This window comes from Zootoca vivipara, chromosome 3 (genome assembly GCF_965207765.1).
Source record: "Zootoca vivipara chromosome 3, rZooViv2.hap1.1, whole genome shotgun sequence".
NCBI lineage: Eukaryota > Metazoa > Chordata > Lepidosauria > Squamata > Lacertidae > Zootoca > Zootoca vivipara.
Genome location: NC_142586.1, coordinates 119,454,483 through 119,479,338, shown reverse-complemented (window position 1 = coordinate 119,479,338; position 24,856 = coordinate 119,454,483). Strand labels below are relative to the sequence as shown.

The window sequence follows — 24,856 nt, the reverse complement described above, 5'->3', positions numbered from 1 at the left end:
TATGTATGCTTGTGTTGGGTCTGAGTCCAATTTCATGTAAAAGGCGGTATTGGAAAGTTGTCTGTGAGCCTCCTGGGTGTAATCAGTTTTGTTCATGATGATGACAGCTCCACAGAGAATCTCACCTAAGAGATCTACAGCAAACCTTTTTAGAACTAAAATATCCTCCTGATGAAGTTAAACAACAGATCAACAGAGCCAGACTGATACCTAGAGAGAACCTGCTGCAAGACAGACCCAAAAAAGAAAATAACAGAACACCACTAGTTATCACATACAGTTCCCAAGTTAAAACAGTACAACACATCATCAGAGATCTACAACCTCTCCTGGACAATGACAGCTCTCCTTATCAAGCTCTGGGAGGAAGACCTTTCATTGCCTACAGACAGCCACCCAATCTTAAATAACTCCTCACCCACAATAATACAACCACCAGACTTAACATGGACACTGGTAACAGAGCCTGCAATAAACCCAGATGCCAACTTTGCTGCCACATACACCCGGACAACACCATTACTGGCCCCAACAACATCCAACATACCATCTCAGGACTATTTAATTGCTCATCTTCTAACATTGTGTATGCCATCAAATGCCAACAGTGCCCTTCAGCTCTCTATATTGGACAAACAGGCCAAACCCTACGCCAAAGGATAAATAGACATAAATCTGATATCAGGAATCACAAGACAGAGAAACCAGTAGGAGAACACTTCAATCTCCCAGGACATTCTATACAAGATCTCAAAGCAGCTGTTTTATTACAGAAACATTTCAGAAACAGACTGGAAAGAGAAGTTGCTGAATTGCAACTCATTACCAAGCTTAAAACCATGGAGCCACTTGGAATGAACAGAGACATAGGATTCTTATCTCATTATACATGATCAAGCTTTCCTTAGCACCTCAGCCCTTGCTTTTTGCCCCGCAAAACCAATTGCAGTCATTAACAGTCGTTAACAGTCATCAACAGGTTTATCACTCCTATCAGCCCATCACCCATTCCCATCACCCCCACCCCCACCCTCCGAATATACATAAGGGTCTGGTGACTTCTGTTTCAGTGTATCTGATGAAGTGTGCATGCACACAAAAGCTCATACCAAAATAAAAACTTAGTTGGTCTTTAAGGTGCTACTGTAGGAATTTTTTTATTTTGTCCTAACCCTAACCCTAACCCCTAACCCTAACGCATCAACCCTAACCCTAACCCCTAACCCTAACTGTAACCCTAAGCCCCAAACCCTAAACCTAAACCCTAACTCTAACGCTGCCCTAACCCCAACCCTAACCCTAACGCTGTACTAACCCTAACCCTAACCCAGCTTCGGAAGCGCTCCTGACTTCTGGCAAGGCAAAGATAGTGACCGGCACGCTCCCGCAGAGCGGCCAGTGTGTCCACGCCCTTTGAGCAGCCCTGTGCGGCGGATTTCGCCGCCGCCCCACGAGAGGTGGGGAAGCTCGGGGAGCCCAGTGGCTCGGTTGGGGGGTCGTCACCCCCCCTGGCTACCACACGAGCCCGGGACCTGATCCAGAGTGCCCAACCATGCTGAAGATGATCACCCAGATTTCAAGGACCAAATGGAGGAAAGAGCACACAGACTTCGTGGTGGGACAGAGGCGGAGCTAGCTGTCCCGGCACCCAGAGCAGCACACATGCTGTGCACCTGGAGGCGGGGCTAGCTGTCCGCGGGGGCAGGGCAGCGATGACCTGGGGCAGACCGCACCCACCGCACCCCCCTTCCTCCGCCAGTGCTCGGGGAAGAGCCAGACAATTTCCCTGCTGCTGCTCACAGGACAGACGAGCCTTTGTCCTGGAGTCTGGCACAGGCTAGGAAAGGAGGGTTCATTAAGCCATCACGTGACAAGGACCCTTTGACCCTCGCCTGGTGAGGCTCCTGGGCTCTGTGTCCTGGGCTCCAGGGCAAATGCCAGTGGGAGAGACTGGGATTTAGGTTTGAGCCACCCCAGAGCTCTGAACTGCAAAGCCCAAAGATCCAGTCTGGTTTAATCTTCCTCCTGAGTTTGCCAGCTGCTGCCCTCAGTGCCTTTCCAACCATTGCCTCTTGGCCTCAGCTCCACACCTGCTAGAGCGAGACAAAGTCTTCCACCTGGGCCTGAGACCCTTGTGGGGCTATGGGAGAGCCCTGACATTCTTAGTCATTTCATTGCCTTTCTATCCCATTGTATCTTTTTCTCCAGGGAGCTCAAGGTGGCACAGATAGTTTTCCTCATTTAAACCCCACAACAACCCTGTGAGGTAGGTTAGGCTGAGAGGCAGTGACCGGGAAGCATCATGGCTGAGTGGGGATTCGAACCTTGCTCTCCCAGGTGCTCCTCCGACACTCTGTCCAGTACATCTCCCTCCCTCTTCTCTCTTGGTGCCTTTCCAACCCAGCCTCTCTGGCCTTGCTTGCCATGCAGCTATCAACCAGGGGCCTGTTTCCTCCTTCCGGTGAGCCAGAAGTGATGCAATCACCTGACTGTGCCCTCCAGGAGATAGAGGGGGCAGCACTGCCTCCCCGCCCCCCCCCGCCCCCCATAAGCGGGGAATCTGTCTGCTCTGGACATAGAGCAATGAGCAGCTTGAAATTTAACTGCCTGGATTAATCATTACAGCAGAGGCCTGATAAGGCCGGCAAAAGCAGCATCCAGAGCTCTGAGCCTGTTCTTGGCCTTGAACCATGCGGGGCACCAAGAAATACCCTCATGTCATCGACACGCCAGACCAGGGCAAGTGGGAGGTAAGGACGGGAGCAGGAACTGGGAGAGAAGGGCCAGCACTTCCCTGCGACAGGTGGACCTGCCCCCAAAAGCAGGGGGGGGGCAAGTAGTCTGGCAGAATGGAGACCCCCCCCCCCAGCAGCAGCAGCAGCAGCAGGGCTTGGTGAAAGGAAGCCCTGCTTCTGAGGGGTGTGTGGGGGATGGGTGCCTGCATTTCTTCAGAAGGAAGCTTCCTTTGTCCGAGTGGCACCACCAGATAAGTAGAAGAGGGGGATGCGCCCAGCGCTTGCCCCTAGAAGAAGGGTCCATGCACAGCTCTGTCAATGAGCACTTGCCCTGCATGCAGAAGGCCCTATAAGTACATGAGAAGAGCCTGGCTGCAGGATCAGGCCAAGGATCCCTATCTAGTCCAGCTTCCTGTTCTCACGGTGGCCAGGCAGACGCCCCCTGGGAAGAAGCCCACAAGCAGGACTTGAGGGGCACCACCGCCCTCTCTGCCCATCTGCGATTTCACAGCAGGACCTCCTGTTGCCACAGGGCCCAGGGCTGCGGAAGAGAAGGCAACCCAAGTCCCCGCAGGGTTAAAGGTAAAGGTAAAGGGACCCCTGACCATTAGGTCCAGTCGTGACCGACTCTGGGGTTGCGCGCTCATCTCGCATTATTGGCCGAGGGAGCCGGCATATAGCTTCCAGGTCATGTGGCCAGCATGACAAAGCCGCTTCTGGCAATCCAGAGCAGCACATGGAAACGCCGTTTACCTTCCCGCTGTAGCGGTTCCTATTTATCTACTTGCATTTTGATGTGCTTTCGAACTGCTAGGTTGGCAGGAGCTGGGACCAAGCAACGGGAGCTCACCCAAGATGTTGAAAGAGGGTGGGTTGCTCTGTCAGAGTGGAGAGTGATGGCCTCTCTGGTTGGTATGGGTGCCTGAATGATAGAACCAGAGAACTGTAGAGTTGGTAGGCACCCCAAGGTCATCTAGCCCAACCCCCTGCAATGCAGGAATGACAGAGAATGAATCCCTGCCAGAGGGCCACCCAGCCTCTGCTTAAAATCCTCCAAGGAAGGAGAGTCCAAGGCTCTTATTGTCAGAAAGTTTTTCCTCCAACTTCAGAATCTCTTCCTTGCCACTTGAGGAGCCCTCCAAGGATGGGATATTCTCCCCTGTGTCCTGCAACATATCCTGGGAGGAGGTTTGATCCAGGACCTCAATACATTTCCAAGCCTCTTTCTGAGACTCGTTGAGAAGAGGCGCCCCATATATGGAGGCTGGATTACATTTCCCTTTGAGGCTGCACCCGTATAACACTGGTGTGTCTAATCATATTGTGTATGTCAGTCACAGTGAGTCATGGTTTTGGCAGGTTAGCATCTAAATAAAAATATACATTTAAGTCATGGATTTCCATAGCGGCCCTGTGCACAGGTGTTCAGTGGGGCAAAGATTCTGTGACATGTGTGGGGTCTTCAAAAGCCCGAGGGGAAAGTCAGCAAAAAATGTGCCACATGCCAAGGGAAAACCCACCAAAATGTCTAGGCAGGCACAGCTTCTCTCAGGGTGGATTCCAGCAGAGCTTGGAGGGCAGAGCCTTACAGCTGTTCTGCAGTGCTTATTGCCCCCCCTTGCGTCTGTCCCCCACAGCCCCCTCCCTTCATGCCTTTTTCTCCCAGCTGGCAGGGTATGAGGCTGCCTTGCCCATCACGGAGAAGTCCAACCCCATCACCCGGGAGCTGGACAAGGCAGACGCTGCGCAGATCGTCCAGCTGCTCAGAGACTGTGATGCAGAAATATTCCAGGAAGACGACGAAGCTCTGGTCAACTACAAGGTGACTCTGCCTCTTCCTGCCTACTTGCCTGGGATGGGGGTGATCTGGAATGTGACCCTTCAACACTGTAGAATCAGAGAATAGCAGAGTTGGAAGGGACCCTGTGGGTTTCCAGGCAGGAGTTGATCATGGTGAGGGTTTGCCAAACGTGTCTTCCTCTTAGGCTCATTTCTACTTTTCACCCTGAGTTTGTGCCTTTGGTAAAGGCTATTCTCCAATTGGAGCGCTTGCAGACCAGTGTTTCACATTTTTAAAGATTTGCCTTGAGGGCACCTTTAACCTCTTTTGTTGTCCCCTGTTCGCTTTGGAAGACCATATAATCAGGCATCCAAACAACATGATCAGTCCAACGATGTTGATGTTGGGTGCATTACAGTAGTCCAATTGTGAAGTTACCAACACACGAATGACAGCTAAGCTATCTGTGTCCAGAAAAGGATGTAGTTAGCACACCATCCTAAGCTGACATGAGGTGTCCCTTGCCACAGAGGTCACGTGAGCCTCCAGTAACAGAGATGGAACTGGGAGCAGCCCCAGACTACAGACCTGCTCCTTCAGACGAGGCACAACCATGCCCTGAACTGGCGAACCATGCCCCATCTTCTGCACCTGAGACCCACCTACACACACACACACACACACACGTCTCTGTCTTACCAGCATTGTCTCAGTTTGTTGGCAACCATCCTGCCCACTGCTGCACCTGGGCACAGGTTAAGAACAGTCATAGCTCCTCCTGATTCAGATGCGATGGAGAAATAGCACCACTGACACCCTTTTCTGTCTCCCCCAGAGGCTGTACAGCGAGTCAGTGCTGAAGACCATGGTGGACATAATTGCCAAAGTGCAGGAGGTGCTGAAGGTATGACAGGTGACACTGTGTGTGTGTGTGTGTGTGTTGTGTTGTGTTGTTGTTGTGATGTGTAGAAATGCTAGGAGAGGATATGATCATTAGATATTATCTTTCCTTCATCATGTTTGTGAGTTCAACAGAGTGCATCCCTTTGCAGCTTAAAAATAAAGCTTAAATAGGCTAGTTTTAGCCTTTTTGTTTAAGTAATTCAGGATGCTTTAAGGCAGACTGGATTCTCCTGGAATTTCCCCCTTTTCTCCCCCTTAAAATATTTGCTGTAGAGCAGGGGTGGCCAACTCCCAAGAGACTATGATCTACTCACAGAATTAAAAAAACTGGCAGTGATCTACCCCCTTTTTGGGGGTTCAGGTCAAAGTTAGTTGTTCAGCTTTTTTTAGGAAGGAAGCAGGCCCATTGGGGGGGGGTCAGGTCAAAGTTGTTGAGTTTTTTCAGGGAGAAGGTAAAATGTTGAGCTTTTTTTAGGGGAGCCACAGTTGTTCAGCTTCTTTGGGGGGAGCCAATGATCTACCAGTGATCTACCGCAGATGTCCAGTGATCTACCGGTAGATCACGATCTACCTGTTGGACATGCCTGCTGTAGAGTAACAGATGCAGCAGCTTTTTTCAGGCAGGCTTAAAATGGTAATTCAGTTACAAAGACATACTTAAGTCTAGCTTAAATGTAGTTTCTTCACATTTAGCTTCACAGCTAAAATGTAGACGTTTCTTCACATTGGCGGCAGATTGGAAAGACTAAGATACAACAATATGCTTGATTACCTTCTTCCCAAGGTGAGGGAAGTGACCTGGCAGGGCAGCTTACTCTATGGCATTAACCCCTTCATGCAGTAGCATGTTGGTTATATGAGGCTTGTTATCCCACATGTCCAGCTACAACCACAGTTTCCGCTGGATGGCGGGCAAAACTATGGTAGAGGCCAGGTATTCAGTTGCTTATGGGGAGGGGGGTAGAGGGTCCTTGGCAGCTGGGCCAGGATCAACTGAGTGGGTGGACACCCAGCCTATTTGTCTCTTCCTTCTTTCCTCAGGAACCAGACAACACGCTCATTGTGCTGAGTGGAGGGGGAGCCTCTGGCCGGATGGGCTTCCTCATGGCGGTGAGTGCCTCCTGCCTATGCCCTTCTCTTCCTCCCCTCCTTCTCCCCTGCCTCTTCCTTCTGCTCCCTCATTTCACACACACACACACACACACACACACACACACACGGCATCCCCGAGGCTTGCCCCCTTGTCCCTGGGAGTCAGTGCTGGAGGGTTTGCCACTAAGCCTGGCTCAGGGCTGCACCAGGAGGGGGCACCTGCCTGGGATGCCACAAAGGGACTGCATTGCTAGGAAGGGCAGGCTTTGCACTGTGGCCTTTGGGGTGGTCCCTCAGAGCTGGGGGGGGGCACAGGTCGCCCTCCCTGACTGTCTTTGTGCCTGTTTTTCCTAGGTATCCTTTAACATACTCCTGAAGGGGTTGGGGCAGCTGCCCCAGTACACATATATAATTGCTGGGGGGGACAGGTAAGGACACAGGATGAGCAGGTGGGTTGCAAAAAAGGCCATTTGGGACTCTAGGCTACTAGACTGGTGTGGGGGGTGTCTGGGACATGGGGGGCAAATGCATGTGCAAACGTTTCAGGTGCAGACCTGAGTTTGGAGAAGAGAGTCTTTTCATGTGTGCATTTGTGTGGTGCTGGTGGTAACTGGAGCTCTGGACTGCAGAGTTTCATGTTGGAGGGTTCAGAGTTTTGGGTGGATTTGGAGGGCAGGGTGGGATATTATTTATTATTTATCCTTCCTCTTACTCATTTGTGTGAGTTTGACATCTAGTTAGCAGTGTGTAAAATGACCATCCTCATACCCTCCAACATGTCCAAGAAGAAAACTAGGGTGCACACATTTCAGGCCAAGATCTCGCTTGAAAGCATGGCCCCTCAAAATCAGATGTCCTGATTAAATTGGGACAGTTGAAGGGTCTGCATCCCTTTGGAGCATAAGATGTGGAAACTTCTGGGAGAAGGTGGCTTAACCTTGTTACATAAAGTTTCAGAGCTGATCCCAGCAGAAGCAGCAGTGAAAACAAGAGAGGCAGAATCTGACATTATAAAAATATGGTTGAGATAAAAAAATGGAGTCTAGATTAAGCATCCTTCTCTTCAGCTCCATGGTGAAAAAGAGACTGAGGAGGGAGGAAGTGATAAGGAATATTTTCATTTGTTACTTTTCCTACCAACGGGAAGCAGAGGATATGACCTCACAGAGTGTCCTCTTTAGGAATTTATAGGGGATCTCCAGGTGTCTTAACCCTTTGCTTATCCAGCAAAACTTGAAATCTCATTTTGCCTGCAAATTCAGTTTCCACACAGACAAGTGCATTTCTGATGCCCCTTCTCACAGGTCTCTTGTAGCATCCCTGGAGGGCCCTGAGGACAATGCGCTGCTGGGTATTGAGGACCTAAACAAGGTGAGGCTGCTGGTGTGTGTGTGTGTGTGTGTGTGTGTGTGTGTGTGTGTGTGTGTGTGTGTGTGTAGACCCTTGTCTATCAGCACCCTCAGCTCCCCAGAGCTGCTGTTGCAAAGGAACAAGCACCAGCTACAGATTCTTCTGGTGGAGAGCAGCTCCACCACAGGGCCATCTAAAGGCCTTGGTTTCCCTTGCCTCACTGGCAGGAAGAGAGCCCACAGGAGAAATGGCGGGTGCCTTTGGCCCTGGGTGGAGGTGGAGGCAGCTGATGCTGGCCTAGGGAGGAGGGCTGGGGAGTGAGGGGCAGCAGCAACAGCATAACAGTGACACCTGCGCTCCCTTTTCTCTCTCCTCCTCCAGGTCTGTGAAGGGAAGAAGAAGGTCATTTTCTTTGGGATTTCATGTGGTTTGTCTGTGAGTATTTCATGCAGGACAGAACAGGAGTGGAGGGAGGTGGGGAGGGAGGGACCCTCCCAATTCCTGTAGTAGATGAAGGGATATATATCTCTGTTCCAGATGGGCAGGGGAGCAGAAGACGAGAGGGATGTTGCACCCCACCCCAGCCAGAAGGTTTCACATGGAGGACCACAAAAGCCACCTCTGACAAACTCCACACTGGGAGCCAGTGTGGTGTAGTGGTTAAGAGCGGTAGACTCGTAATCTGGGGAACCGGGTTCGCGTCGTCGCTCCTCCACATGCAGCTGCTGGGTGACCTTGGGCTAGTCACACTTCTTTGAAGTCTCTCAGCCCCACTCACCTCACAGAGAGTTTGTTGTGGGGGAGGAAAGGAAAGGAGAATGTTAGCCGCTTTGAGACTCCTTCGGGTAGTGATAAAGCGGGATATCAAATCCAAACTCTTCTTCTTCCCTCACTGCCAAGTCCTTAGGTGTGTCCAGTGGATATTTCTGCTGGCAATGGGGAAGGGCCACTGGAGCTCAGTGGTTGGATCATCTGATTTAAGTCACAGGTTTGATCCCCCAGGGCAGCGTCTCCAAGTGGCACAGGAGGAGAGCCCAGTCCACCGTCCCGCAGACCATGTGGTGGGCCAGACTATATTTTTTTGGGGGGGGGGGGGAATTGAACAAATTCCTATGCCCCACAAATAACCCAGAGATGCATTGTAAATAAAAACACACAATCTACTCATGTAAAAACACGCTGATTCCTGGACCTTCCGTGGGCCGGATTGAGAAGGCGATTGGGCCGCATCCGGCCCATGGGCCTTAGGTTGCTTACCCCTGCCCTGGAGAGCTGTTGCCAGTCAGTGAGGCAACGTGTAATGAACTATGGAACCTGCTGCCACAGGAGGCAGTCATGGCCACTGACTTGGATGACTTTCAAAGAGGAGGCGACAAATACATGGAGCAGGAGAGGGCTATCAATGGCTGCTGGCCACAACGGTTACTAGTCTGCTCTGCCTCCACGATCGGAAACAGCAATGCTTCTGAATAGCAGTGGCCGGAAATCATGGGAGGGGAGAGTAGATGTGCTCGACTCTTCCTTGCAGGTTTCCCTTTGGGGCAGCTGGTTGGCCACAGTGAGAACAGGATGCTGGACTAGGTGGGCTTCCTTTGGCCTGATGCAGCAGCTCTTCCTTTGTTGTTGCGCTGAGTTTTGCACATTGGTGCCAGGCCTGAAAGAGGAAATATGGGTCCAGGAAGATGGAAGTAACCTTTCCTAATCCAGGGGTCCCTTTGGAGCTTGGCCTGGAGGAACATGGCCTTTGGAGCAGAGGCTGCCTGCCTGTGACTGCAACTAAGGCATGGCCACTGTGGCTGGTGCTGCCTCACACGGGCTCTGCTTGCTTGCAACAGGCTCCCTACGTGGCTGGGCAGCTGGATTTCTGCATGAACAACTTGGACATCTATGTCCCAGTTCTGGTGGGATTCAACCCAGTCACCATGGCCAGGTAAGGAGGGGGGGCAGGTCCAGAAGAGCTGCAGGGTGAGCTGCCAAACACTTTGCCGAGTCTGGCCAATTGGCCAACCCTGTTCAGAGCATCTCCTGTGCCAGAGGCCAGAGCCATCTCGAGCTTGGGAGGCGCTTGGCTGAGGCATCATCTTTACAGAGGGGGGAGGGGCGGGGCAGGGAGAAGAAAGCAGATAATGGAGATGGGTTGAGAATTAAATGTGTAACTTTAAATTTAAATCACCAATCCCATGTGTGGTGGGCAAATATGAGAGTAAACAGGCTGTGAAGCCCTTTTAGCAGAGTAAAAACACACCGACGCTTTTGCAGCTTACTAGAATCTAGAAATTAGGCAATTACACCTCTTATCCCTCTTTATTTGTGGTCTGCTGACTTTCCCCCCTCTGTGCCCTTTGCTAGGAATGAACCATACATTTCAGTAAGATAAACAAGAAATCCCCAGCTAAAGTAGAATGAGAGTGAGAGTGGGGTGGGATGCAATCTTCTTTCTGCTTCAGAGGTTGGGCTTTGTGAAATGTTCATCTGTACAAACCACACCATTAACAGTAATATGTAATAAACATTCTAAATTCTCCCTGTGGAAAGCAAGAGGAGGTCCATGTGGGGCTCTGGGGAGGGTGACCTTGTGGATGTGAAGGAAGTGATGAGGTGGCTTGGACAGTGTTGGAATCCAGCAAAGGGGGGGGGATCTGGGCAAGAGGCCCCTGCTTGCCCTCGCACACCCCACATCTTCCTACAGGACAGACAAGATTGAGGGTTTCCACTCCACCTTCCGGCAAGTGGCTGAGAGGATGGAGAAGCTGCAGGAGACCCACCAGGCCTTCATCCTCAATCCTGCCGTGGGGGTGAGCGCTGGGGAGCGGGGGGGGGGCTTCCCTGTGCTTCCCTCATCAGACCTACCATCCCTGCACATCCACAGTACATACTGGCATTGGTGGAGCTGAGGATGGTCCCCTGGAGAGAGCAGCTCACAGATAGGGGACAGGGGGTGTCACCTCTGACTGAGCCTGTTCTCAGGTGTCACCTGCTGCACCTCCCTCAGGTGAGGCACCTGGAAGAGGCCCTCGGATGGTGATGGTTCTTCAAAAGGGTTTGGTGCCATCAGTCAGTGAGGAAAGGGTGTGCCATGGTCCCAAGCCAAACAGAGCCCCTCTGCAGGCAGGAGCCTGTTCTAGAGTAGAAGCCTCCCCCATGTGCACTCCATTCCCTGCTCTCCCCAGCACTCACATATATGAAATAAATGGAATTCAATAAGCATGTTTACCTGAAATCTACTTCCTTGCAAGTTCTATCTTTCAGGGCAATGTGTTTCGCCATCTCATAACAAGAGCTGCTGGCTGTGGGCCTCAGGGCATACTTTAGTTGTGCTCCAGTATAAGAGCTTGTTCCCAGGAAGGCCTCCGATGGGCTAGTGCAGGCAGGCAGGATTGCCAGCCCAGTCCATGGGGCCCTGATCTCTGGCACATCCTGGCAGCTCCATGGGGCATTGGGAAAGTCTCCTCTAAGGACCAGGCAAGGAACCTATCTCAGCCTGCTGTGCTCTTTCAGCCTGAAGGGCTCACTGGCTCATCCCGCATGAAGGGCGGCAGCGCCACCAAGATCCTTCTGGAAACTCTGCTCCTGACTGCACACAAGACAGTCTCCAAGGACAGCGAGATCTCAGAGAAGTGAGTTATGGAGCAGAAGCCAAGCAGGCCAGCCTCTGGGGGCTCCTCCATGGGGTGGGGAGAGGAGCCTCTCTTAGCGCCCAGTCCCTCTCCTGGCAGCTGACCAGCAGCACAAAGCCCAACAGAGTTCCCTCTGAACCCTCTCTGCAGGTGTCTTCTGGAAATCCTCCGCACCTACGAACGGGCCCACAAAGTCACCTATGGTCAGAGCAAGAAGATTGCTGCCCTTGTGAAGCAAGCAGGGACCAGGTGAGCCTCAGGTGGGCAGGAATCTCTTCACACCAACCAGAATTTATCTTCCTTGAACCTCAGCTCCTGTGGGCTTTGGCCTGTCAAAAACTCTCTGCCTCCCAGCACAATCTCTGCCTCTCTCCGCCGCAGCCTACAGAAGAAGGCTTATGTCTACCTGGTCGGCTGGCACACCCTGGGCATCATCGCCATCATGGATGGGGCCGAGTGCATCCCCACCTTTGGGGCAGGTGAGCCCTACCAGGCAAGGAGGGTGAATTGAGACTGGGCAGAGAGCAGTTCTGTGAATGTGGGACTCACCCCCTCCAGAATGTCCTCATTCACCAGGGCCAGGAAATGTCATGTGCTGATGGAGGGGCTGGAGGCGGCTGCAGGTGATTGGCAGGAGGTTCCAGTACGTGTGCATGAGTGTGTGTGAGAGAGGGTTCCTTCCTATGCAGACACATGAACTCACTTTTCTGCTTCTCCCTTCGTGGCACAGACATCAACGATGTCCGGGGCTTCCTCATTGGGGACCGCAGCGAAATGTTCAACAGAGAGGCTGATCTGATTGCACAGGCGAGTGGTCAGAGGAGGAGGTTGTTTGGACACCTCCTAGGCTGGGGTCTTCTCCTTCTTCACTTCCTTCTCTTTTCGGGGCTTCTACAGAAAGGGGACACCAAACCCAAATGCACAGGCCCAACCCCGAAAGCAAGAGGAGCTGCCCCCTCCAAGGGCCATCCACTTCTCCAAGGCACATGGGAGTTGGGCACACACGCCAAGCAGTGCCAGGGCATCCAAAATGACGGCTTTCATCTCATTTCTAGTAGATCAAGGCCAACCCATAACTCAAGACCCCCCACATGCCTTGTGGCTGCATCCCCCTCCCACCAAAGCCAGGTGTGGACAGCTTCTTCTTTCTGTCTTTCTTGTGCAGGGCCCCAAGTTTGCTTTCTCTGAAGAAGATTTTGTGAAAACAATCCTCCCATCATTGACGGAGCTGGATACCGTCCTCTTCCTTTTCACAGTGGATGGTGAGAGGTGGGAGGGTGAGGCAGGGGGGCAGAAGGGCCTCTTGGGAGATGTTGGAGAAAGGAGAATGTGTCTCCCCATGATTATATGGTTTATGGTTTATGTATTGTTTGTGACTTTTGTAATTGTGCTATTGCTGTATTGTTTTGATATTCGATTGGAAGCCGCCCAGAGTGGCTGGGGAGACTCAGCCAGATGGGCGGGGTACAAATAAATTATTATTATTATTATTATTATTATTAGACTGTGGAGGCTGAGATGGCCACCAACTTGGCTGCCCTCAAGAGGAGTGGTGGTGGTAGTGGTGGTGGTTTTATACTCTGAAGAAAATTCATGGAAGACACAAGGCTGGCTTCTGCCTGCACTTTCAGAGCCAAGATACTTCTGAATAGGAGCAGTTCCTGGGAGCCCCAAGTGAAGAGGGGGGCTGCTGCTGCTGCTGCTGCATTCAGATCCTGCTTGCGGGCTTCCTTTGGGTTGGCCACCGTGAGATCAGGATGCTCTGCTAGATGGGCTCCCTTTGGCCGGATCCAGCTGCAGGGCCCTTTGGGTGTTCTAGGGAGCCAGGAGGTGGGAGGAGGAGGGAGTCTGCAGCTCAGCAAGCACAGAAGGGATGGCAGAAGGGGGGGCTGCTGGAGCCAGCGCTCTGAGGGCTCCCGACCTCCATCCCTCTTTGCCTAGTTCAGAGCAGGAGGCGGCTCTGGGGTCCAGCCACCAACACCTCTAGCTGAAAAGAATCACAGTTTGCAAGGAACATGAGAAGAGCCTGTCCATAGTGGCTGGATCAGGTTATGGATGGCATGGGGAGGATACATTAATTACAATTGCCAGTCTTCCATGTGTATGTATGGGTTACGCAGAGAACCCCATCCTTGGCAGCAAAATATACGGTAGATGCTTGAAACTAGGCTGCAAAGATTGCCGTATTTTCTGAGCAATTCCAGCTGCTTGATGTTTTGTTTTGTTCTGTTTTCTTATATTTTGTTGGAAGCCATGCAGAGTGGCAGGGGCAACCCAGTCAGGTGGGTGGGGCAGAAAAAATATATTATTATTTTTATTATTACTCTTACTACTACTACTACTACTTCTAAGGTTAGCTGGCTTCCCCTTTTCTTACCCCTCTTAACAAAGAATCAGGCAACAACTTATAAAGTCAGTAAAATTAGTGTTTACTTACTTAGCAGTCTTGCATTGGATCACAGCAAAGGCAGCAGTAAAACTATGGGCAGTAAAATACTTAAGGGTTTCAAAATATATAGCTGATTACAAAATTGTATTGTGCAGTCAGGGAGATTACCAACATCCATCTGCCTTGAAGACATGGTGAATGGATGACATCACACAGTGTGCTCTCTCTCTCTCTCCACCTTTGACATTTCTATGGTCCAAATCTGCATGTCTAGCAATTTACAGCCCCTAGACTTCTTAACTGTTATATTTTGAATGCTAATCTCCTACACATAGGGGGGCCATCCTGCCCCCCCCCGGTGCCCCTGGAGACAATCCTGGGCTGCCTGGACCAGTGGCTGGCTCCACATAAGACAGCCCCACCTGTGAGTCAAAGGCACTTGGATCGGCACCTCTCCCTCCTTTCCGGAAAGGGAAACAGCTGGTGGGGGAGTGAGCACCCTAAACCCTTTGCCACCAACACCCCTCTCTCCTCTCTCGACTGCAGACAACCTTGATGAAGTGGAGAAGTTGGTGGTTCAGGTGAAGGAGAGGACCTCCAATGTGCAAGCCCTTTCTCATGCCACAGTTGGGCAATACCTGCCGGTAGGTGCTGTCTGCAAGGTGGGCATGCTTGCAGGCCCTCAATACCTGATGACTGATGGCTACTGGTCACGATGGCTATGACCCATAGTCCACTGCCCTGGAGGGGCAGAATCACACATGCAAGAGGGCTCTGCCCCACCTATTGAGCAAGCCCCTTTCAGAGCTGGACCTTTTGGCTGACTGTTTCCCCTCCCTCTCTGCTTTGCTCCCCCCCCCCCCCCGCCGGCCAGGCCTCACTCAAGAAGCTCTTCCCCTCCATCATCAGCATCATGTGGCCCATCCTGTTCCTGGAGTATGAAGGCAAGTTCATCCAGGTGAGGAGGGGGCTGTAGGGAGCAGGGAGCCACTGACAAGGGGGGGGGGAGAATTGCTTGGTGTCCAGGCTGGACCTCCCCCCCGGCCTGGCCCTTCTCTGCCCACCCTCCACTTGCCCATTCAGCCCACCCCCTGTCCCTTTGCAGAGGTTCCAAAGGGAGCTCAGCACCAAGTGGATCCTGAACACAGTCAGCACCGGGGCTCACGTACTGAAGGGCAAGATCCTGCGCAATTACATGGTAGACCTGCGAGTGAGCAACTCCAAGCTCTTCTGGAGGGCAGTCAGCATCCTGCAGGTACTGGGTATCCCAGAAGGCTCCCCTGCAGGGCCATGGAGCTAGTCAATGGGTGTCCACTTCCCAGGGTGAGGGCTGGCCATCAGAGTGCCAGCAGAGTCTTGCTTGGGCAACAGCAGTGCCTGGTGCAGTGTCAGGCCAGCCGAGGCCTTCCGCTCAGTCCAGCTCCCTCCTCCTTCCACTTTCTAACACGGGGGAGGGGGCCTCTGAGACCCTGCCCGACTCTCAGTTTTGCTTGTATCTCAATCATCCACTAAGATGCTTTGGGAAGCAATGGCGGGCTTTATCCTTGTGATTCTCACAACAACCATCTTAGGTAGACTACTCATGGAAAGACAGTGCCTGGTCCAAAGACACCCATGAGCACCGTCAGGGCAACATGTGACATGAACCTGAGTGACGTTTGCTCACATCCCAGGCCCTCTGTGGGGCCACCACCTTGAAGAAAAAGCTGGGCTCAAGTCCCCACACTCAGGAAGGGTCTGTGTCCTTTGCCACCCCCTGACAGCCCCACCCAACTTCTCTCTCTCCCTCCAGAGGTTCTCAGGGCATCCGCATGCCAAGTGCCTGGAAGGTCTCCTGCAAACCATCTATGATCCTGAGCCGCTCTCGGACGCTCTCCGCACAGCTCCAGTCTCCAAGCACATTGCTGTAGCAACAGACAAGAGCAAGGTAGGCAGGTGTTCTCTCCCTCCCTCCCCCCCAGCTGGCCATCCCACTTCTCCATCTGGTCATCCCACACTTGTGCCATGACACAGGAGGTACAAGTCACACCAATCACATCTCTTATTCCTGTTTATTTGTGGTCTACTGACATTTCCATTCTCTGTCCCTATTGCTAAGAATGAAACACCTGTTTTAAAGATTTTACTTACATTCAATGCTGACAGCGAATAAATCAAAGTGGTATGCAGGTAAAAAAAATACTTCTTAGTTGCAAAATGCAAATTTAGTTTCCAAAATGGAGTCTGGGGAAAGGAGGAAGAAAAGATTAAGGTGCCCAAACCAATGGCTTCAAGTTACAAACAAGGAGACTTTGACTAAACATCTGACAGTGAGAGCTGTTTGGCAGTGGAACCTTCTCTCTCAGAAGCTGGCGAACTGTCCTTCCTTTCAGGTTTTCAAGCATAGGTTGGATGGCTTTCTGTAATGGGTACTTTAGCTGAGATTCCTGCATTGCAAGGGGTTGGACTAGATGACACTTGGGGTCCCTTCCAACACTATGGTTCTAAGATCTTTTGTCCTATTTCCTGCCACAGGAAATGCAGGAATACAGGAATTTTGTATTCCTTAACCCTTTCATATGCTTATTAACAAACATAATGGTCAGTTTGACTGCAGATTTCCCCATGTCTCTTCCATTTGCCCAGGTTGTACCCACAGCCCTGCTCTGCCTCCTGCGTAGCTGGTCGGTGCCAGAGGCCCGCGCCCGCCTGGATGCTGCTCCCTCCCTCCGAGCTGCCCTTGATGCTGCGCTGAATGCTCCTGGAAGGAAGAGGGGGGCTGACAAGTCAGAACCTGATGAGCAGAGCACATAGGGGGGGGACACTTCTTCCAAGGGGTCCCACAGCCTCAAGCCCCAGATGGTCTTCCAAGCAGAGGCACTCAGCCTGATGGGAGAGGCCTCATCTGACACTGCCCTGCTGGTGCCGGCCAGGACAGGGATCCTGCTCTGCCAAGAAACAGGTTCTTCTTCCCTTTGGGAGATGGATCTGTGTCTCTGGGGAATGCCTTTTTTTGCCCCCTGTCTGGGTGGGCCTTGCCCCAAAACGACTCCCTTGTCTCAGGAGCTGCCATGCCATGCCATGCCCCTCCATGCCCCCCCACCATTGGGCTGCCGTGCTAGAGTGGGTTGTCAGCCTTTCCTGCCAACCCCTCCGATCTGTGCTTTCTCCTTGCCAGCTCACATCCCTGGCACTGCCACCTGTGCCCTCTGCTGCGAGGCTGGCTGGCTGGTGGACCATGGTGTGCTACTAGGGAGACAGGAAGGGCTTCAGATTCCCAGCCTGTGCTTCCACGGCCACCAGCACCCAGCTAGGCAGCGCAGACTGGGCACCATCCACCTACAGATTGAGCCCAAGCCAGGTGGGTCATGAAATGACTTGGGGAACCTTGCAAGGCTCACAGCAGATTGTCTGTGGTGCCTGTAGTCAGCATATGCTGGCAGTGTCATTGTGTGGCCTGGTGGGATGAGGGGCACGGCAGGTGGGTTGGGGGTAAAGGGCCTGGGTCCACCCTGCCCCCTGGAGTCCCTGCCCCTTTCTCTGTCTCAGTGCATGAGGTTGGCACAGCTCATTTCCTTCCTTTCTGCCCTGAAGCCGGAGGTTGACTGTGTTGCTCCTCCTGTCTTTGATGGGAAACCAGCTGGCGAGTTCTGGTCTCCTCTCTTTTTGTAATAAAAGATGTGTCTGTGGACTGGGTGTCCTGTTCTTGCTTGGTTTGGGGTGGGGTGGGTGACTGGAGTGCTCAGGTTCTAGAAAAACATCCTGAACCACCTGCAGGAATCAGACTATAATCTCTCTCCCCAAATACACACAACATGCAGACCATGAACTCTGAGGGATCCACGTGGCAAAGGAATGCTTCGATATGGCCTAGCTTGACCTCTCACTTGGATGGAGCATGTGCCCTGGGATGGCGTCATGGGTGGCCTTGACTGCACCCCACCCCAGCGAGTATCCCTCTTCGGCTGGCCCGGAAAAGTGACCCTTGCTCCTGTGCAAATGTACACAAAGGGAGGTGCATGTGGCTGCTGGGGGGTGTTTTGCTGTTCAGGAAAGGGAGAGGATGGAAGCCGTGGCCTTAAGCTCCCTGTCAACAGGAAGTCACCCACCCACCCACATTTGATCATTTAGAATCATCAGAGAAGGTGGTTCCTGCTGAGACAATGGCTGGTTTGAGGTTTTGAGAAGAAAGACACTGGGCTGCTTGATGGATCCCCAAAAGAAACTGGTAGGCTATTACACAGATTGAAAGTTGGCATTTGATTTGTCCTGCTGCCCCCAGATAACAATGTGGCTGCAGCATTCTAGACAAAATGAAGTTTCTGAACTATATTCATAAAATGCAATTAGTGCAATTCATCCTGGAGGTGACCAGAAAGTGATTGACTGTGGTTGCCTCTGACTTCTCTAAGATACATCACTGCCATACAGTTGGAAGTGGCAGATACATTCCTGGGAACTATGGAAGAAAAAATCCTTGTTAAATCCATCAGGACGTAAGAAGAGCATGGCTGCTGGATCAGGCCAAAGAGGGCACATGGCTGGGTGTTGCGAGTCTACCAACATCTGGAGGGCCACATGTGTTCCTCTTAACCTACAGTAACACACCTGGTTACAATTCATAAACCTTGAGTTCTTTGCATGGTTTAGGTTTGGCACTGGAGATGGAAATGCAATCTCCTGTATGGACAAGTCAAACCACAGTGTTTGCACTACCGAAGTCCCCCCCCCCCCCCAAGCCTGGGCAGTGCGTATGTTGTCTTCTGCTGCCCAGATGACGGCACCCCTCTCGGCCTCACTGATTAAGGTGTTGTTCCAGGTGCCATCCAACCTTGGTGGTGACTCCACTCCGTATTTGTGTAGTGTTTACTCCTGAGCGTTTTCTTCTCTCATAGAATCAGAAAGTTGGAAGGGAACCAGGGTCATCTAGCCCAACCCCCTGCAATGCAGGAATCTCAGCTAAAGCATTCATGACAGGTGGCCAACCCACGTGTTTAAAAACCTCCAAGGAAGGAAACTCCACCATTGGAAGATCTCCCCCAAGGCAGCAGATGTTTACGATAAGTTTTCCTTCTCCTAGATGGGCTCTTCTGTCCAACCAGAGGCTACTTAGGAGCAACCCACATGAAAGTTAGGGGCAATGTGGGGGGTCGGTGCCCCCTGGGACTGGTATGGCAGGAGGGAGGCAAGCAGTAGGGGGCGCCAGAGCCAAAGAGACTCCGCAGAACCAACTCAGACTACTTTTGCCCTTCTCCGCTGAGTTCTCCAAGGCAGACGCGAGCCGACAGCGCCACCCCAGGCGGGCCGGCGGGTGCAGACACAGCTCAGCTGCCCAAAGGACCTCCCGGGCTACAAGCCCCGCTCTTCCCCGCGGAGCCAGCCAGCCAGCAGCCGGCCCATAGCTGTCAAGTTCTTCCTTTTTTAAGGGAAATTCCCTTATGCTGAATAGGCTTCCTCTCGATAAAAGGGAAAACTTGACAGCTATGAGCCGGCCCGTCGAACCGGAGCCCCGAGTGGTGAGGAAGCCCCGATCGATCCCGAGCATCGCGCCTCCTCCCGTACGGGCCCGCCCGCCCGATGCTTTTCTTCGTGTCCACTTGGGCCTGTAGTCTGGAGAGGCTCTCGGGCAGCTGGAAGGAGCCCCGCCCGCCCGCCCCTCCCTTCCCGGTCGCCAGGCGACCGACAACACTTCGAGGGGCCTCTCCTCCGCCTCCTCGCTCTCCTTTTTCGTGCGCCGCGAAGGACCCTCCAGCGCAGCCAGCAGGTAGAGCCCCTTCTTGCCCGGGCCCTGCGCCCGGGAGAGCCCTCCTCCACCCGCAAGCCCACCAGGAGCGTGGCCAAGAGACCGCTCAAACTTTCGGTTCCTAACTTAGCAGAGGAAGGTTTGTCTCTGCCCTTGAAAGGGGGGCGTCGACAGCTTCCCGGACCCTCTTGAGTCCTCTGAGCGCCCAATGCCCCCCGGTTCGATGGCTCAACAGCCGGGAGATCTGCGCACGGAGCAAGGGAGCGTCTGATCCTACTCCGCTCCCCCGAGGGGCCTGGGTTAGTCGGGCTCCGCGGGGCAGCCGCCCCGCTCTTGGCCGGCCTCCAGCGCCCTTCTCCTCCTTCTTCCTCCAGGGCTCAGGATGCCTCGCAAGCGCCGGGGGAAGACGCTGCCGCAGGCGCAGCCAGCTGGGACAGAACGCGCACCCCCCGGGAGCGGCGCCGAGGACTCTGGGGGTAGCCCGCCGCAGGAAGGTGCCTCGCCGCTGCAGGGGGAGCTGGAGCTCGTCTGCCGGGAGCTGGAGCGGCTGCGCGGGCGGCGGGCGCAGCTGCGGGCGCAGCACGAGCTCCTGGAGCAGGAGGCACAGCAGCTGCGCGCCGAGAGTCGGGAGTTCCTGGACTACGTGGCCAAGCGGGCGCAGCGGCGGGAGGGGGCGGCCGTGTCACTGGGCGACGAGAGCCAGCAGCTCCTAGCGCAGATCCAGCGCGAGCACCGGGAGCTGCTGGCCCGCTCCGCAGAGCAGGAGGCGGTGCTGCGCGCAGAGGTGCTCCGCCAGGAGGCCGAGTTGGCCCGGCTGCGCACCGAGCTGGAGGAACTGCGCGGTGTGCGCGCGCTGCAGCAGGAGCAGGCCGGCCGCGTGCGGGAGCTACAGCGCGCGCAGGCAGCGGCCCGCAAGGAGCACGTGCAGCGGCGGCAGGAGGCGGCGGCGCGCTTCGCGCAAGCCAAGGCGGCGCAGGAGCGCGAGGCACGAGAGCGGGCGGCGCGCGTGGCCGGAGAGGCGCACCAGGTGGCCGCGCGGTGCCTGCTGGAGCACAGCCGGGAGGCGCAGCGGCAGAACCGGGAGCTGAGGCAGGAGCTGGCGCGGCTGGTGGCGAGGGCACGGGCGCTGCAGGCGCACAAGAGCCGGCTAGAGGATCACGTGCAGCGCTTGCGGCGGCAGCATGAATCGCTGCGCGACTTGGCCCTCCTGCGCCGCGGCGAGAGCGACCGGCAGCAGGGACGCGCGGAGAAGCAGGAGGGCGGGCGCCCCTTCCCCGAGGCGCAGGGCAGACGAGCTGCCTCCAGGCCAGCCGCGCAACTGCTGAGACGGTGAACAGGGTCCTGGCGGTGAGAGCCTTAAGACGAGCCTACGAGGAGCCTGGAGGATCGATCAGGCCAGTGGCTCACCTAGTCCAGCCTCCTGTTCTCACGGTGTCCGACCAGATGCCTGTGGGAAACCGGCTGCAAGCAGGATCCGAGCAGAAGAGCGCTCTCCACGCCTGAGGCTGCCAGCATCTGGAATCCAGCATCATTGACTGTGGGACAGAGTATAGCCTCCAGGCTGACTAGTAGCCATCGCTAGCCCTCTCCATAAATTTGTGAAGGCCTCTATTGAAGTCATCCCATCTGGTGGCCAACGCTGCCTCCTGTGGGAGGGAGTTCCATAGTTCAACTATGCACTGAACTTTATCCCATCTGTACTGAACCCATTTTAATCAGTTTGGCTTAACTGCTGCTGTTGTAATATTACTTAATGTGGTTTAATATCTTATTCTTTCCCCAGTTTGCAATTTTTTTAGGTTGCTGCTTTACAAATTGCTTTGTAGAGGGGTGGTGAGTTGAGATAGAAAATCTGTTCATAAAACAGGATGGGAGGCAAGCTCTCATTCTGCAGGGACAGATGAGGGAAGCCATCTCAGGGGCTCTTCTGTACTTAAGGAAGCCTCACGACTCAGGCTAAGAAAACCAGGAGGTATGTTGGGGGTGCGGGCAGATCTTTGGCTGTGGTTCAGCAATGGTAAGGATCAGGGTCGTGACTTAGCTGAGCCAAGATAGCACCCAGGTGAGGGATCTCCCTACATCCACTCCTTGGCAATGTATGGTTTCTACCTGAGACATTTCAGGAGGCCTCTGGCCGGGTCACGTCACATTCTGCATGCAAAGCAGCTGCTCAGCCACTGACCTGTTATGGACAAAGGAGGGGCACCCAACCTACTCCTCAGAAGCATTGGCATGCTATGCGTAAGGGCCCAGTCTTATTCAGCATCTTTATCTGAATACGATTCTATGAATATGATTCTGATATGATTCTATGACACAGCAGAGCTCCAGGACACAGGAGCTTGCCCTGCTACTGAGCAAGACACGCCCACATGACCACGAACTTCTGTATGTTTCCCTCAGTTATACTGGGTTCCCAGTTTTCATAATAAGGCAAGGAAACCCCATTTTCTGAAGCATGGAAATTCACAAAAATTAGTCAAATAGATGGTTTTATTTACTTCAGAAAGGTGATAAAAATTGTGATCCCAGGGTGGAGGGAAGGAGACCTGACTCATGGCATGTATGGAACAGGGATGCCATAATTCTCAAGATGTGACAACACAAACTTAGGATACCCCTCCTAACTGCCAAACCAGGTGTTAACAGCCCTGACAAGGTGCCCCATGATATTCTTGTAAAGAAGCTGGTAAAATGCAGGCTAGACAATGCTACCATTCAGTGGATTTGTAACTGGCTGACTGACCGAACCCAAAGGGTGCTCATTAATGGCTCCTCCTCAACCTGGAGAGTAGTGACTAGTGGGGTGCCACAGGGTTCTGTCTTGGGCCCAGTCTTATTCAACATCTTTATCAATGACTTGGATGATGGGCTTGAGGGCAACCTGAGCAAGTTTGCAGATGACACCAAATTGGGAGGGGTGGCTAATACCCCAGAGGACAGGATCACACTTCAAAATGACCTTAACAGATTAGACAACTGGGCCAAAGCAAACAAGATGAATTTTAACAAGGAGAAATGTAAAGTACTACACTTGGGGGGGGGGGGGAGAAAGGCACAAATACAGGATGGGAGACACCTGGCTTGAGAGCAGTACATGTGAAAAGGATCTAGGAGTCCTGGTAGACCACAAACTTGACATGAGTCAACAGTGTGATGCAGCAGCTAAAAAAGCCAATGCAATTCTGGGCTGCATCAATAGGAATATAGCATCTAGATCAAGGGAAGTAATAGTACCACTGTATTCTGCTCTGGTCAGACCTCACCTGGAGTACTGTGTTCAGTTCTGGGCACCACAGTTCAAGAAGGATACTGACAAGCTGGAACGTGTCCAGAAGAGGGCAACCAAATTGGTCAAAGGCCTGGAAACGATGCCTTATGAGGAACGGCTTAGGGAGCTGGGTATGTTTAGCCTGGAGAAGAGAAGGTTAAGGGGTGATATGATAGTCATGTTCAAATATATAAAAGGATGTCATATAGAGGAGGGAGAAAGGTTGTTTTCTGCTGCTCCAGAGAAGCGTATAGTAGGGCTCCCATACATCTGGGTTTTCCCATACATATTTGGGATTCATCCATTGGAAATAGTGTCCAGGCAGAATTTCCAAAAATCACAAAAATGTCCAGGAAAACCTGGACATACGGCAAACCATGTCAGAAGTGATTTTTTTTGGGGGGGGGGGTTGCAAAACAAAAAATTGTGTCCAGATTTTTACTTGTTGAAATATGGCAACCCTAGTATATTCCTAGGCTCTGCTCAGAGCTCAGACTCCATTTTAAAAACTAACTTTGTATTTTGTAACAAAGAAGTATTTTTTGCCAGCATATTACTTTGATGATTTGTTGCCTGCATTGAAATGTAAGTAAACCTTTTGTTTATCTTACTAAAACATGTAGTTCATTCTTAGCAAAGGGGACAGAGAGGGGAAAGGTCAGCAGACCACAAATGAACAGGGATAAGAGATGTAATTGCCTAATTCAGGCATCCCCAAACTTCGGCCCTCCAGATGTTTTGGACTACAATTCCTATCTTCCCCGACCACTGGTCCTGTTAGCTAGGGATCATGGGAGTTGTAGGCCAAAACATCTGGAGGGCCGCAGTTTGGGGATGCCTGGCCTAATTCCGAGATTCCAGTAAGCTGCAAAAGTGCCTAAGTATTTTTACTCTGCTAAAGGGGCTTCACAGCATGTTTGCTCTCAGTGCTCCCCCACATGTGGGATAGGAGGTTTTGATTTTACTTTACAGATTTAATCCTCAATTAAACTTCATCAGAAGCAATGTATTTATTTCCTGCTCAAAATATCTGCACTCCAGTCCAAAGCAGTGGTGCTGAGGACTCACCCAAGCCCAGTATGACGAGCATGCCTGTCTTGCACTGCCATCTTCTAGCCAGGCTGCTCACACAACAGCTTGAGCTCCTCATCTGACTTGTGTCTCAGGGGTGTGGATGGGGTTCTGGACCGACCTCTCCTTGCAGCATCGAGGAACAGCGAGGCTCCTTGCAGCCAGCTGGGCTCCTGCATCTTGGCAGCATCACATGGGGCAGGTCCTGTGCAAGGGGGAGGGCTCACCTGATGGTGCTTTGCACCAGGGCCGACCTGGCCACAGACTCCTTCACCCTCCTGGGCACCCCCCACCGCTGATGCAGAAGCTTCTCGCGCAGGTGGAACTCAAAGTACTGCTTTTTGTCAGTTGTAAGAAATCTTTCACATCCTGGATTTGCTCTGGGACTGGTTGTGGAAAGGTCTGTTGCTCGTGGTGAACTAGCTTGCCTGCCCAGCCCCTCAGGGGTGTGAGACCCCGCTTTCCCCAGGAGGCTTGTGGGACAGGGCTTCAAAGCGGCCTCCTGGTGGCGGCGGCAGAAGGCGGAGTGAGCACAACAAGTCCGCTCAGTCAGGGGGGGGCTCACTTGGTGGCACTCAGGGGCCTGCTCCCTGCCACCTGTGAGGGAAACCAAGGCTGGGGTCAGATCCCAAAGGACCAGATCCAGCTGGGCGGCATCCTGTTTACTGGTTGGTGGAGGCAGCTCTCTTTGGGTATCTGTGATGGCCCTGGCAGTCTGGCGGGAATCCCCGGCTGGCTGAAGTGGGACCCAGATCCCTTCCTCAGGCTTCATCTTCCCTTGGGCGGCTGCGGCAAGAGGACGCTTCTCTGCAGGAGGACATCCTTGGGCAAGGGGTGCCTGGCCCCAGCTTGGCTGCTGCCTCTTGCAGCGCTGGAGTTCTGCACTAGCATCCGCCTCCCCAGGCAGGCTCTGAGCCCCGTCCGGG

General features: G+C 53.0%; 2 protein-coding genes across 8 annotated transcripts; both read left to right on the top strand.

Annotated features, from left to right (window-relative positions):
* The first annotated feature begins 2,598 nt into the window (after positions 1-2,598).
* On the top strand, positions 2,599-17,537 carry GCKR (glucokinase regulator). 6 transcript variants are annotated; one of them, XM_035110811.3, is made up of 19 exons: positions 2,599-2,750; positions 4,402-4,557; positions 5,351-5,419; positions 6,460-6,528; positions 6,865-6,938; positions 7,815-7,881; positions 8,242-8,295; positions 9,696-9,790; positions 10,550-10,655; positions 11,359-11,477; positions 11,628-11,726; positions 11,859-11,956; positions 12,208-12,284; positions 12,643-12,739; positions 14,413-14,510; positions 14,741-14,824; positions 14,972-15,121; positions 15,659-15,793; positions 16,492-17,537. In XM_035110811.3, exons 1-19 carry the CDS (start codon positions 2,691-2,693, stop codon positions 16,657-16,659), a joined length of 1,875 nt encoding a protein of 624 aa, XP_034966702.1. In that variant the 5' UTR covers positions 2,599-2,690; the 3' UTR covers positions 16,660-17,537. The 6 variants fall into 6 exon arrangements, with proteins under 6 accessions (XP_034966702.1, XP_034966701.1, XP_088523175.1 ...); XM_035110810.3 differs by having other exon boundaries at positions 11,832-11,956; positions 16,492-17,535; XM_088667050.1 differs by having other exon boundaries at positions 2,737-3,317.
* A 423-nt stretch (positions 17,538-17,960) lies between these two features.
* CCDC121 (coiled-coil domain containing 121) lies at positions 17,961-21,359 on the top strand. 2 transcript variants are annotated; one of them, XM_088667055.1, is made up of 2 exons: positions 17,961-18,073; positions 19,963-21,359. In XM_088667055.1, the coding sequence occupies exon 2, from the start codon at positions 19,971-19,973 to the stop codon at positions 20,919-20,921; it is 951 nt and encodes a 316-aa protein (XP_088523181.1). In that variant the 5' UTR covers positions 17,961-18,073; positions 19,963-19,970; the 3' UTR covers positions 20,922-21,359. The 2 variants fall into 2 exon arrangements, with proteins under 2 accessions (XP_088523181.1, XP_060129247.2); XM_060273264.2 differs by lacking the exon at positions 17,961-18,073 and adding an exon at positions 19,165-19,609.
* The last annotated feature ends 3,497 nt before the right edge of the window (positions 21,360-24,856 follow it).

What these genes read in the sequence shown, in the direction of transcription:
- GCKR (XM_035110810.3), top strand. Translation starts at nt 2,691, where the DNA reads ATGCGGGGCACCAAGAAATACCCTCATGTCATCGACACGCCAGACCAG. An exon ending in GACAGCGAGATCTCAGAGAA is followed by an intron (nt 11,478 to 11,627) that starts GTGAGTTATGGA and finishes CCCTCTCTGCAG; the next exon opens with GTGTCTTCTGGAAATCCTCC. An exon ending in CTTCCTTTTCACAGTGGATG is followed by an intron (nt 12,740 to 14,412) that starts GTGAGAGGTGGG and finishes TCTCGACTGCAG; the next exon opens with ACAACCTTGATGAAGTGGAG.
- CCDC121 (XM_060273264.2), top strand. Translation starts at nt 19,423, where the DNA reads ATGCTTTTCTTCGTGTCCACTTGGGCCTGTAGTCTGGAGAGGCTCTCG. An exon ending in CCCTCCAGCGCAGCCAGCAG is followed by an intron (nt 19,610 to 19,962) that starts GTAGAGCCCCTT and finishes TTCTTCCTCCAG; the next exon opens with GGCTCAGGATGCCTCGCAAG.